General features: G+C 44.6%; 2 protein-coding genes across 10 annotated transcripts in view; one reads left to right on the top strand and one right to left on the bottom strand.

The window, feature by feature from the left end:
* On the bottom strand, positions 1-8,165 carry SWI5 (SWI5 homologous recombination repair protein). The gene is made up of 6 exons (XM_044992319.1): positions 7,504-8,165; positions 4,319-4,425; positions 3,684-3,732; positions 2,086-2,207; positions 1,342-1,436; positions 1-756 (listed from the first exon to the last, which is right to left on the bottom strand). Exons 1-6 carry the CDS (start codon positions 7,624-7,626, stop codon positions 692-694), a joined length of 561 nt encoding a protein of 186 aa, XP_044848254.1. The 5' UTR covers positions 7,627-8,165; the 3' UTR covers positions 1-691.
* The window catches only part of GOLGA2 (golgin A2), a 24,544-nt gene continuing 20,066 nt past the window's right edge, over positions 7,742-12,219 (top strand). For 5 of the 9 annotated variants that reach the window (XM_044992310.1, XM_044992311.1, XM_044992315.1 and 2 more), the window contains exons 1-3: positions 8,256-8,395; positions 9,417-9,539; positions 9,908-9,988. In XM_044992310.1, coding sequence (XP_044848245.1) covers positions 8,348-8,395; positions 9,417-9,539; positions 9,908-9,988 — 252 coding nt within the window. In that variant the 5' untranslated portion in view covers positions 8,256-8,347. Of the gene's footprint in view, positions 7,763-8,255; positions 8,396-9,416; positions 9,540-9,907; positions 9,989-12,219 lie in introns of those variants that run through there. The other 4 variants (XM_044992314.1, XM_044992317.1, XM_044992318.1 and 1 more) reach the window with 2 other exon arrangements.

Raw genomic sequence — 12,219 nt, forward strand, 5'->3', positions numbered from 1 at the left:
TAAGAGTTAATCATTTATTCAAAATGGACAATTCAGCAGCACAAGTTAATGCTTTTCCATTTATTTACTACTATACATATGCCACAACCAGCTTCCAGAACTCAATTCAGGGGGACAGTAAGATATTGAGCACCCACAGCGTTTTCCACACGAGGCATACAAACACCTTGCTCTTAGCAGGTTTCCTTTCCCACTTCTGAGGTTTTTAACAAACAAACACAGCTCTGCATATTCTCCCATCTCCAGTGCTGCCTCCTCCATCCATTTACTGATCCCTAACAATTGCTTCCCCATGTGAGACTTCCTTAAAGAAGCCCTTAGACCATCAAGATGTCGAAGAACCCCAGTCACATGTGCAACAGTGAAGGGGTTAACTATTAATTCTGAATTATAATTTTTTTTAAATAATGAACAGTAAGAGGAGCCTGACGCTCCTAACACTTCAATTGAGTCTCTTCTCATTGCCAAAGAAAAGAATGCTACTTTTCCTGAAACAGGGAACATGTGATGGATTCAATAGCTTTTCCATTCTGGAAGTTAGATATTCTTAGAAATGAAGCGGTCAAGTAACACTTCCTGGAAAGTCTCTGCATTTTTACTGTCCTTGTAAGTTCTCAAGGTGTACGGTACCAACATGCAGTACCCCAGTAATGGTGATCTCTGCAGGAGATTGTAGTCTTCAGTTTCAATGCTAGTCAGTAAGTTCCAGATCAAATTTGGGGTACAGCTCCTTTGTGGTGACCCCTCTAATCGTGGCTAGAAAGGAATCAACACCACAGCTTCCATTACAGATAGAGAAGCAGATTAGTGAGCAAGAGTTTTGGCTAGCAGCATGGTTTCTACGACTTGAGTTTAGGCAGTAGAAAAGACTTGACTCTCCCCAAGCCTAGTTGTCCTAAAGCTTTCCATTAGCTAAGGGATGAGTCCAAATGTCTCTTATCTTACACACCCTCCCCACTCCACTCCTAACTGCAGGATTTTTTTCCAAGTCTTGTGCAGTGCAGAATACACAACTCTCAGGGTTAGCTATCAATTACAGGAGGCTCATCTTTGATAATCCACAGAAAAACACTTCCAGTCATCAAGTGACAATTTCACATCCCATTCAGAGGATCAGGAAGAGACACTGAATACCCCTCTGTGGTTCTGCCATTCTGTTGAGAAAATCCCAATGGACTCATGACAGATGTATCTGTGCTTGAATATAGGATTTTAACTATAGAATCCTAAAACCGAAGAATTATTAAAATAAGCCCTAGGACCGTAACTTTCCCTCTTCTGTAATGAAACACATGGGAACATTTACTGAGAAAAGTTGCATGTTAGTCCTGCCTTTCTTACCCAGCTTGCCCAGCAGCATCTGTCCAGTGTCTTTAATATCATTGTACTCATGGAGCAGAGAGATGTGTTTCTCCAATTCCTCCAGGCTGTAACCTCTGTAACAGCAAACCCAGAAAGGTCACAAGGACACAGAGAAAATACTGCTACTTTACCACATTTGTTTAGCAGAGACAAGATAATTGTGAGAGATAGCAGAACCTGCCAAAACCACACAACTTGCCTACAGGACTCTGAAGGCAAGAGCTCAGTCTTTAAAAAATAATTGGCAGAAAGTATAAATGGGGGAGCCCAGTCTCCATTCTGAGGGCTGTTCCAGATCAATCCTTCTCCCCACAACAAAATAAAGCTAAAAGTAGTTCTCAGAATTAGGTATAAACAAGAAGTAGTAATCTTGTGCCCTTTAGCAGCACCACAATGCAGAACAGCACCACCTACTGAATCACAATTATTACTCCCTACAACCTCCAGGTTTTCCTTAAATCCAAGTACTGATTAAATCCAGCCTTGCTTTGCAAAAAACAAAGAGACAAGGTACTTGGTTCAGTTTTGTAGCTGAAGTGCCCTGCAATACAAACAATGCTGAAATTAACACTATTCCTAGCTAAACGGATTTTGGTCATAGTGCAATATCAGCATCACCAACAGGATGTAGCAGTTTCCAACTCTGATACTTGGGTTTGTTTTGTTTAAAAAAAAAAAAAAACCCAAGCCTCATGCGGAACATCAAGCTATCCAAGAACATACTCAGCCAACAACTGTGCAATTTCCTGATCCAGGGTAAGATCCTTCTGTGTCAGTTCTTCAACTTCATGCTGTAGGGTTTCTTTATTGACTCCATCTGATTGACAGGACCTTGGAGACTGGATCTGTAGAGCAGAGAGTGCTTTTAACATTCCACTAACTCAGCACTGTGTGTGATGCTACTGTCCCCGAGGGGACTGAACAGAAGAGATATTAAGTATTTGTTCGTTTATTCCTGAAGTATCACTTAGGTGAAAAGGGCAAATAAGACTTCACAGTGAAAATTGAAGTGAGTAAACTAACATCCTGCTATTTAATGCCAATCAGTGCCATGTAGTTTGTGAGTTCTTCAAAGCAGAAGATGTATCTTACTCTGTAAAGCTTTTAAAAATAAACTCTCAGGAAGCCAGTATCTAGCCCCAGAAGTGTATGTATATGTCAGAGCACTAAGGTAACTAGCAATATTTTTCCCCAGGGAAAATATCTATTGCTGAACCACCAAAAATATTAGGATCAACTGCTGATTCAGCCAAAAGAGAAAAGATTAAATAAGCCATGAAGACTAAGCTATCCTTATCACTTGAAGCCATCTCTCCAGGATAGATGTGAACCCATTTACTCTGGGATACACCTCCAGAAATTCTAGCACCAAATGTGATGCTGCAGTACCAATGTGGACTTGGCTACATGGGTATGGGTGAGGTGCGGCTCTGCAGCCTGGATACTTGCAGGTGGACCTGGTATGCACAGGTTAGCAAGCATGGGAGCCTGGATAGGGGTATGCTCTACATCAGTGGTTCTTAACATTTCCAGATTACTGTACCCCGTTCAGGAGTCAGATTTATCTTGCGTATCCCCAAGTTTCACCTCGCTTAAAAACTACTTGCTTACAAAATCAGACAAAAATACAAAAGTGTCACAACACACTATTACTGAAAAAATTGCTTACTTTCTCATTTTGTCTGTATGACATTTTAGTTTGTACTGATTTTGCTAGTGCTTTTTATGTAGCCTGTTGTAAAACTAGGCAAATATCGAGATAAGATGATGTACCTCCTGGAAGACCTCTGTGTACCCCCAGTTGAGATCCACTGCTCTACAGTATAGACATGCCCCTAAACAGAATAGTTAGCAGGGATCTTGCTCTGATGCTACCTTTGCTGTGCCTGCTCTGTGAATACACAACTTCAATACTCATGGCTGAACATGACAGAGTGACACTCACACTGAAGTCGTGTGGCAGTAACAAATGATGTGAAATTTAGTTTCTCTCTGTGTACCAGGAAGGATAGAAGCATTGAAGATGAAGGATATCACTGCCCTGTATCTACACATTAACTGGCAGAACATCTAAATTCTACTCTGTTCATCACTATGGTATCTAGCATGAAAGAAAGCTGATCCATGTAACCAACTGCCTTAGCGGCTGTTATTCTCTAGAAGAGAGACAGTGAAAGAGCAAGCAAGGGTACCCAACTGTGACATTGCCATGGATAAGAAGGGTAGCAATCCACAACATCCCCTTGCTGTAGTCCAGGGCAGCACTGAATTTGGAGGTAAAACCATTCTCTTCCCAAATGGGGAGGAGAGATTAAACTTACTGGAGATTTGAAACCTGCATTGCAATTTCTCAGGATTCCAGTTGGTGTCCTGGATTAAGACAAAAAGAAATTACCATTTTAAAAGGCACGAGCATAGCCTGACAGAATGAGACAGCCCTAGCCTGCATGCACCTTTCAGTGGGGAGGAGGCAACCCCAGAATACCCACAGCGGGGTAGCAGCAAAGATCCAATATCTCTGATGTCTTCAAGCTGTGATGTGCCCTGGGCTTGCTGATTGGGGGCATCCCATCCTCATCAAGAGGCTCCCTGAGGCTTAGGAAAGTCAGTCCCACAAAGTCCCTTGGGAAACGAGGAGAGTAGCATGTTATCCCTCTAAGGATCCTTGGCAGCTGCATTTCAGGACAGGAAGCACTCAACCCCCGATGGCTGGGGAAAGTAAAGTGTGGCTCCTCTCACTCTGCAGGCCGGTGAGAGCACCGTCAGGGGCTGGAAAAGGAAAGTCCCATCCCTGTAAAGGGCTCCATATGAGATGGTCAGGAGGGAAGTCACAGACCCTTAAGAGCTGGGGGGAGGGAGGGTCCCATGCCACCTGAAGAACAGCACTCTAAGAGCTAAGGAGGGGGATACATCCCTTGAAGACAGGCCTAGGGAGTTATATTGAACTTGCTCCTACCTCCTCAGGACAGGCCTAGGTGACGGCCCGCTCCTCCCTCGCAGCCCTGGGCTTTGCTCCCACTCCCCGCAGAGTGGGGGTCCCTGCTCGTGGTTATCCAGCGCTGCCTGCGGGACAGAGGGCCTGGAATCACCATAAGCCTCGTTACCACCTTGCATGCTGGGAATTGTAGTCTCAATGCAGGGAGTGGCCTTTCCTCCCACACTGCATGTTGGGATTTGTAGTCTCTGAGGACTTCACAAGTGCTCTATCTGCTGGGATTTGTAGTCTATGAAGGTTTAAAAACTACATTGCATGCTGGGATTTGTAGTTTCTGAAGGCCTTAGCCCAGCCCCTGAAGACAGGCTATCAAAATATTTTCTTCTCTTATTTGTGAAAAAAATTTCACTGCACCACAACTTTATTTATTCTTTTTTATCTTTGATAAATGTATTTGCTTGTTAAATAGTTGTTGGAGCTGAAGACTGGGACTAGTGGGGAAGGTGGGTTCTATTCCTGGCTCTGTCACTAATGTGCTGTATGACCTTGGACAAGTCACTTTCCCTGACTGAGCCTTAGTTTCTTAGACCTAACATTAGTTATGTGACTTTAGCAACTTGAGTAATAATTGTTTATTATTTGTTAAGTGTAGAAATTGTGGTCAAGGGCACACAATATAAAGAATAAGAGTTAAGGTTTCAACAGTGCAACATTCAAGAACAATCTGCTACAACACTCAGAATCCTACCTGCTGCTATTACAAATCACTTCTGAAGTCTAAACATGAGGAAGAATATACTCAGGGTTATGTAGGAGGGACTTGTTATAGCTCTCTGTACACGCTGCTCACTTCACAGTACATTTAGAAAGCACTTCTTCATCCTTTGACATATTACTGGGAGAGAGAGCCCGGCAGCAACAATTTCCATTAATCCAAAATCATATGATCCATAAGGAGTAAACGCTGTCATGGTCCATGAAATTGCTGTCTTCCTTTTTGTGTTGATAGTGCTGGCATAGCCATGAAAATAGACAATGGGGAATCAGCTGCATGTTTATCAAGCATTTTTCACTACACTTGAAGCCTGTGTGTCAAGCTTTTATCCTTACTCTTAGGGTCTTTGAATATTTTATGTTACTAACACTTAAGGTAGCACTCACCACCATCTTCAAAATGCTTTATAAATAAACTAATCAGTCTTCACAACACACAAGTGAAACAGGATAAATAGAGGCCATTTGCCAGGCTTCTCAACTAATTTGGAAAAAAAATCTAGAAATCCATCTGTTCTGTCATTCCTATTCCATGATTAATTTTCTCCAGGCTTAGAAAATCTCCTTAGTGCCTGAGTTCTTAGTTCTTAAGAAAATTAATTTTCTAATAACTCATTTTAACTATATATTCCTATATAATGACTTTTCCAGAAGGATATCAAAGTACTTTATAAACAATTGATATATAAACTACACACACGGAACATTTTACCCACCACTGAAATGCAGCCATTTATGAGGTAAAATGCAACAGTTGTTTAACAGCACATAACAACACTCCCCAACAGTTAAGAATACAAAGAATATATTTTTCCATTTAAAATGGCAGGTGGAGTTTTAGGTGGGGGAAGCATATAATCAGAATTAACCAAATCATTATAAGAATATGGCCTGGACACATATGTTAACACCCCAACTCTTACAAAAAGTGCCATAGGAGTTCTAAAGTTCACAAGTAGCCAGAACCTCGATTTTAAATTTAAGCCAAAAGACAGTATCTCTTTAAGCACAACATTCCTTAAGCCTTTTGGGGAACTGTCTCAGAGGGAAAAGAGTGCCATCATTACCACTTCCTACACCAGCAGTTCTCAACCAGGGGTCTGGGGCCACCTAGGGGGCTGTGAGCAGGTTTCAGGGGGTCCACCAAGCAGGGCCAGCATTAGATTCACTGGGGCCCAGGGTGGAAAGCTGAAATCCCACTGCATAGGGCTGAAGCCGAAGCCTGAACAATGTTGCTTCTTGGGGGCCCCTCTGGCATGGGGCCCCAGGCAATTGCCCTGCTTGCTATCCCCTAATACCAGCCCTGGCTTTGACATGCAGAAAACCAGTTATTGTGGCACAGGTAGACCATGGATTTTTTTTAGCATGTTGTGTGAGGGCCTCAGAAAGAGAAAGATTGAGAACCCCTGTCCTACACCACACACACCATGCCTGACTTGGTTCAGTACAAAGGCAACACCTGCAAAAATACCAACACCACTTCTTGGAGCCCTTGAAATCTCCTATCCACGTATAGCCCTAGCTGGACATTCCTCTCAACATCCCAACTGGACAAAACCTGGGATAAATGTTCAAATCACATGATATAAAATAACAGCAGCTGGTTAGAGTAGAATCTGAGTGAAAAATGGGTCACATTTCACAGCACTTGAAAACCTGAACCACAGCCAACTGGTCAGCTGTTTCACCTACATTCCTCTCCTAATTGGTGCTTTACAGTCATGTGGCCCTATGGGAGGCTTAAAGAAGCATGCCAAGGGTAATGTAAAAAGACTGTTTGTATTTCCTCTTTTGGGAAAGAATGCACGCAGGGTAGAAAGAGATTTCTGTCTATATCTCCCCTGTCTGAACAGCTCCATTGAGTATATGGTGGTTGTGATTATATCCCATATCAGCTATAGGCAAATATTGGAGGCAATATACTAGACTCAATGGACCAATGGTCTGACTCAGTGTACCAAATGCTGCCATATGCTCCCTTTCAAGAAAACGAGCCAAAGTGGGCTGGTGCATGAATTTTAATTTCATGTTGAGGACCTGAAAAAAGCAACACCCTTCATGTATCATGAGCTCCAGAGGTAGGACAGGGATAAACACAGTGTTAAAATCTATACAGATTTGATAGGACTGGATAAACAGCAGAGTACTGCAGAATAGTGCTGGGAGGATATTTGTACCATTTGTATGTTACACTAGCAGTCTCTGTCCATACTGACATTAACACAGTGCCAATTGACACAGTAATTAGCTCTGCTGGATGCAAATTTAAGCCACACAGTGGCATGATCGCCTGCACCCCTTTGGGAATGCATTTATGTATGGGGCAAGATGTTTTACGGGCTTTCTAGAGGGACCAGTGATAACCACTGCAAACTTCTCTAGTGCAAACGAGGTCCTGAAGAGAAAAATAAAATGAAATCTTGGGGGCTTACCGAAAACAGCCTTGGATGCTTGGCTAGGTTTCTAATCAAAGGTTCAAGGAAAGAGTGAGTGGCTGGTATCTGGAGAGCAGTCTGTGCATGGAGGACATAACACACCATCATCCTCTCACCCATTTGTAATCCCAGAAAACCAGTTAGCAGGCGTTAAGGCTGAGAGACCACATTGGTAACGTGTGGGAAGAAACCCCTGCCCTTCGGCCCACACAGACCCCAAAGCTCCGGTCACACGTGCATTTCAGGACCCATGCTGGCAAGTATGGGGGGAATGTAGAGTGACATGGGGGTGAGGGTGGGTGCCAGTGGTGCAGGGCAGGATCACGGGGGGATAGCGGGTCAGCGGGGCGGGAAGCACCAGGGAAAGGGGATGTAGCAATGCCGGATGGGGCAGTGAGGGGGTAGTGGTGGGGCAGGAGTGTGTGGGGGGAGGCTGGGTGCTAGGGCGGGGGACAGCACCCAGGGGGGAGGAAGGGGAGCTGTGTCAATGCTGGGGGGGGGGAGTGGTGGGGCAGGCACTGGAGAGGATGCTGAGGCAGTGTAGCTGACGGGGGGATGTCTAGGTCGGAGGAAACACTGGTGGGAAGCCGAGGCAGGGGCGGGACAGCGCTTGACTGGAAGGCCGAGGCGGGAGCGCGCCTCCTCTCCTCACAGTGCTCGGAGGCGGGAGCACGCGCCCGCCGTGGGCCGCGCCGCTGGGAGCGCGCCCGCCCTACCGGGGCACGCGCAGCAGGGCGCAGCCTCCCTCTGTCTCCTCCCCTCCGCCGAGCGTGGGGGACGGGCGGGCGGAGTCTCCCTGGCTCCCCCCAGCCCCGCCGGGCTGACGTGGCCCGGCTCGGACATGGCGGACGGCAGCAGGCAGATCAAACTGGCCGCGGCCAAGAAGAAGGTAACGATCCCGGGGAGCCGGAGCCGGGCCCGGGCCTTCCCTGAACCCGGGGCCGAGCGGGGAAGGCGGCCCCGATCCCTTCCCCCGCAGGCCTGTGGGAGAGGCCCGGGCTCCCCGGCCCAGCTCCATGGGAGGAGGCGGCCCAGCTCCCCTGGAGCTGCAGCCTGTGCCCCCCGCTCGGTCGGGGAGAGGCCTAGCTGCTGCCTGCCCCAGCCCCGTGGGGATCCCCCTCGCGTTCCCCCGCCGCTTCCGTAGGGAAGCGAGGGCCCCAGAGGCCTGTAAGGGAGGCTACAATCCCCACCCCGCCCCCATAGGGACAGCCCAGGTCTGCCCCCCCCCCCGAACTCTGCCCCGAGTGCAGGTGAGCCCGCGCGAGCTCCCAGCCCCTGCACCCGGGCAGAGTCACTGCAGCAGCATTCGGAGTTTCCAGGTGCTCACAAGTCGGTAGGTGGGTGGGCCCGACTAACCGGCCTGTAGCGATTTGGTTTCTGTGATGGTGTCAGAAGGGTAGGACCTTGTGTGATCTTGGCCATGGGGATTGTTCCCCCAGACTCTTCATTCGCAGCCTGCCCAGAGGAGCTGACACCTTTAGAGGATTCAGTGATTGCTCTAGATGCTTTGGGGCCCTCCTGTTTAAGAGCCTCATGTGTGCATAACAATTCAGAGGTATTCTTCTAACAGCAGTGATATCTTCACTGTAAACCCTGTAGGGTGAATCTCGTTTTAGAGCTTATGTTCAGAAACCCAGACACAAGAGGGCTTGTTAAGATATAATATGGCCCGAGTTCACTGTTGGTTTGTTCTCTTGTATTGATGCAGTAAGTGCAAACATAACTTATCACTGATCTGTCACAGTGAGATACATCTGTGTGTTAGGACTTCAGATTCTTACTCCTGCACATGTGATATAGTCTGGCAGGTAGCATGGCTTTATATATATCTAGGCAAGTCAGACATATTTTATATCAAGTGTTTACATGCTGTAGCACAGGGGAAGTCAATTCTTACTCCTTTTTCTCAGCTGAAGGAATATCAGCAGAAGAATAGCCCTGGAGCAACAGCATCAGCCAAGAAGAAACGAAAAAGTAAAGATGGAAGTAGACCTGAAACTCCAACAAATGATGACAGAAAGTCTCCAGAGAACGTGAGTAGCTTGTTCTTTTCTTATTCCAAATTAATTGCCACCTTTTCCTGTCTGCCAGCCAGTTTTTCTTCAACTGAAGGAGAATTTTGACAGTGTAGTATGTGAAGGAGAGGGTACATTTCATATACTGATAGTACCAGTGTTTAGAACAGAAAGTAGCTACAATTACCTAATGTTGCATGATGGGGTCAGGTAATATGTGCCCCTATGAGCATATACTGGAAATGGCCAGTGTTGATATTTTGAGACTTGTTTTGATAGAGATAGTTAACATGAATTCCTTTGGCTACAGCAATCCTTTGATCAGTATTCTCACTCTGTCCTTTTCTGAGCCATTTCTCTTTCCCCTTTTCTTTCACCTCCTTTAGATTCAGAACATTCTGAAGGTGCTGGTGTCAGACCTTAATCGATCCAATGGGGTAGCCATACCCTCATTGGACAAGAGGAAGGTGAGGCAGTGTTCAGAATCCATCTGACTAGCTTGCTGTTCATACTGCATGCTTCAGAGTCTATTCAAACTGGCTTTGATTTTTGGTGGAACCTCATTCTGACATTTGTTGTCAGTTGCTTGAGTTTTGTTGCTGTTATCATTAACACTGAGCTATTTTTAATGTGCTTTTTGTTCTATTATGTTTTCCTTGGATTTGTGTCACATTTAAAATGTGAAGTGAGAGGTGCCAAGGACTTTCCCTTATGATAAGACTGCAAGATCAGCTGCTTTGGGATTATGTCAGGAATCTTGGGTGAGGTTGTGTGCAATACACTGACTGTAGAGACACCCCACAGTTCCTTTTCCCACTCAGTGTGTTTCCAGGGAGATATAGCATGGGGGCATAAAACCATTGTTTAAACTGGAATACAAGCTGGGTTTGTTAGTTTCTTAGCCCATAATCTTCTTGTTTGCATGTCATTGTTTTATTTATAAGTACCACATCTCTGAAGGGCATGTTCTTGCTTATCTTTAATCAGCCAGTTGCCCTGAGTAAGCTGTGTAGTTATTCCAACCAACTCATTTTGTGACAGGTGATGAAACTTGCACATGTGATGTAGTCTGGCAAGTAACATGGCTTTAAATATATCTAGGCAAGGAAGTCAGACATATTTTATATTAAGTGTTTACATGCTGTAGCACAGGGGAAGTCAATAGGCGGACTGCGTGCTGCCAGTCACGTTTGAACAGACTGCAAAATCTTTTTATTTACTACTTCTTATCATTATTCTTGTGGTGTGAAAAATGTTTCTCTGGAGTCTGGACCTTGACTATACCTTGACCAAGACATTTGGACATTGACTCAAAATAATTTACTACCCCTGCTGTAGCGTCTTTGTATTCCCTCTGCTCCTGAGAATGAAGGGTAAAAGGAAGATTTCAACTTGTAATAAGAGACAAGTGTACAAGAACAAACTTATAACAGCCTTTCATTTTCAGTGTATTTTATTACCAAAAATTCCATTTAATTTAAGTTACAGTTGTGATAAAACTCAGAAAACTCAACATAGAACCTCATTTGCCGTTTAACTTTATGGTATTGTCTGCAAAGGGCTCCACTCTAACTTTTGAATTCAGTTTCTCACCAAATTAACCATTATGATACTGGTATTTTATTTTATTTTATTTTTTTGGTTCCAGCCATAGAAATTGTGTTAATTACTGTGGGACTTAAAATGGCATCTGTGCAATGAAACCTGCATGCTGTGATAGATGAGATAAGTTTTTCACTAATTTTCTGTGCATGATTATGAAGCAACTGACCTCAGAGATATACAGTGCACATAGAGAGCTCTTGCACCTATGTTGTTTGTATGTTTATGGGAAAGTATGAGAATGACAGGAAAATTTATGCAAGGCCCATCTCTGTGGGATTGGATGTGCCATGATAGCATCAGATTGTGCACACTAGGATTGGAGTTTTCCTTTTGTATGGGGTCTATTTTCCATGTACTAAACATGGGTATAATTTAAGGTTAATAGGTGGGCATATCAGAGAAAGCAACTAGTTGTCTGTTACATTAATGGTGTTCTGTCTTCAAATGAAGGCCAGACCTATGCTTGGGCTTTTAGTGCTGTTGTGAATGCAGAGAAATTACTCTTTCATTTGTGACAGGTTTCAGAGGGGTAGCCATGTTAGTCTGTATCAACAAAAACAACGAGGAGTCCTTGTGGCACCTTAGAGACTAATACATTTATTTGGGCATAAGCTTTTGTGGGCTAGAACCCACTTCATCAGATGCATGGAGTAAAAAATACATTAAGCAGGTATAAACATACAGCACATGAAAAGATGGGAGTTGCCTTATGTGGCTCATTCCCAACAGTTGACAAGAAAGGGTGAATATCAACAGGGGGAAAATGTCCAAATAAATTTGTTAGTCTCTAAGGTGCCATAAGGACTCCTCATTTTTTCTTTCTTTTGTCTTGATGTCCTGAGTGCTTCTTTTATCTTCCTTTGCATGGAGAGGGGTTTTGGTCTTCAGAGCTAGTTCGATTTTCATCTTGGAGGCTGTGGATTGTTATGCCCAGGGTCTTCAAGAGCAACTTGAAAATTAGCCTTTAACTGTAGCCTCTAATGAAAGAGAGAATTTCTGTTCCCAGTTGTCTTGCTGAGAGAACTCCTGAGTCAGGAAAATGCTGCTCTGAACACTCACTTGATGCTAATAGGCAGAAAAGCTGAATGCTGGC

This window comes from Mauremys mutica, chromosome 18 (genome assembly GCF_020497125.1).
Source record: "Mauremys mutica isolate MM-2020 ecotype Southern chromosome 18, ASM2049712v1, whole genome shotgun sequence".
Classification (NCBI taxonomy): Eukaryota; Metazoa; Chordata; order Testudines; family Geoemydidae; genus Mauremys; species Mauremys mutica.

Bases quoted from the DNA above. Each gene is read 5' to 3' on its own strand.
- SWI5 (XM_044992319.1), bottom strand. From the start codon at position 7,626: ATGGGTGAGAGGATGATGGTGTGTTATGTCCTCCATGCACAGACTGCT. The intron at 3,733-4,318 runs GTAGGAGCAAGT...GTCTTAATCCAG, and splicing joins CCTAGGCCTGTCCTGAGGAG to GACACCAACTGGAATCCTGA. The intron at 757-1,341 runs GTAAGAAAGGCA...ATTCCTTTCTAG, and splicing joins GATGCTGCTGGGCAAGCTGG to CCACGATTAGAGGGGTCACC.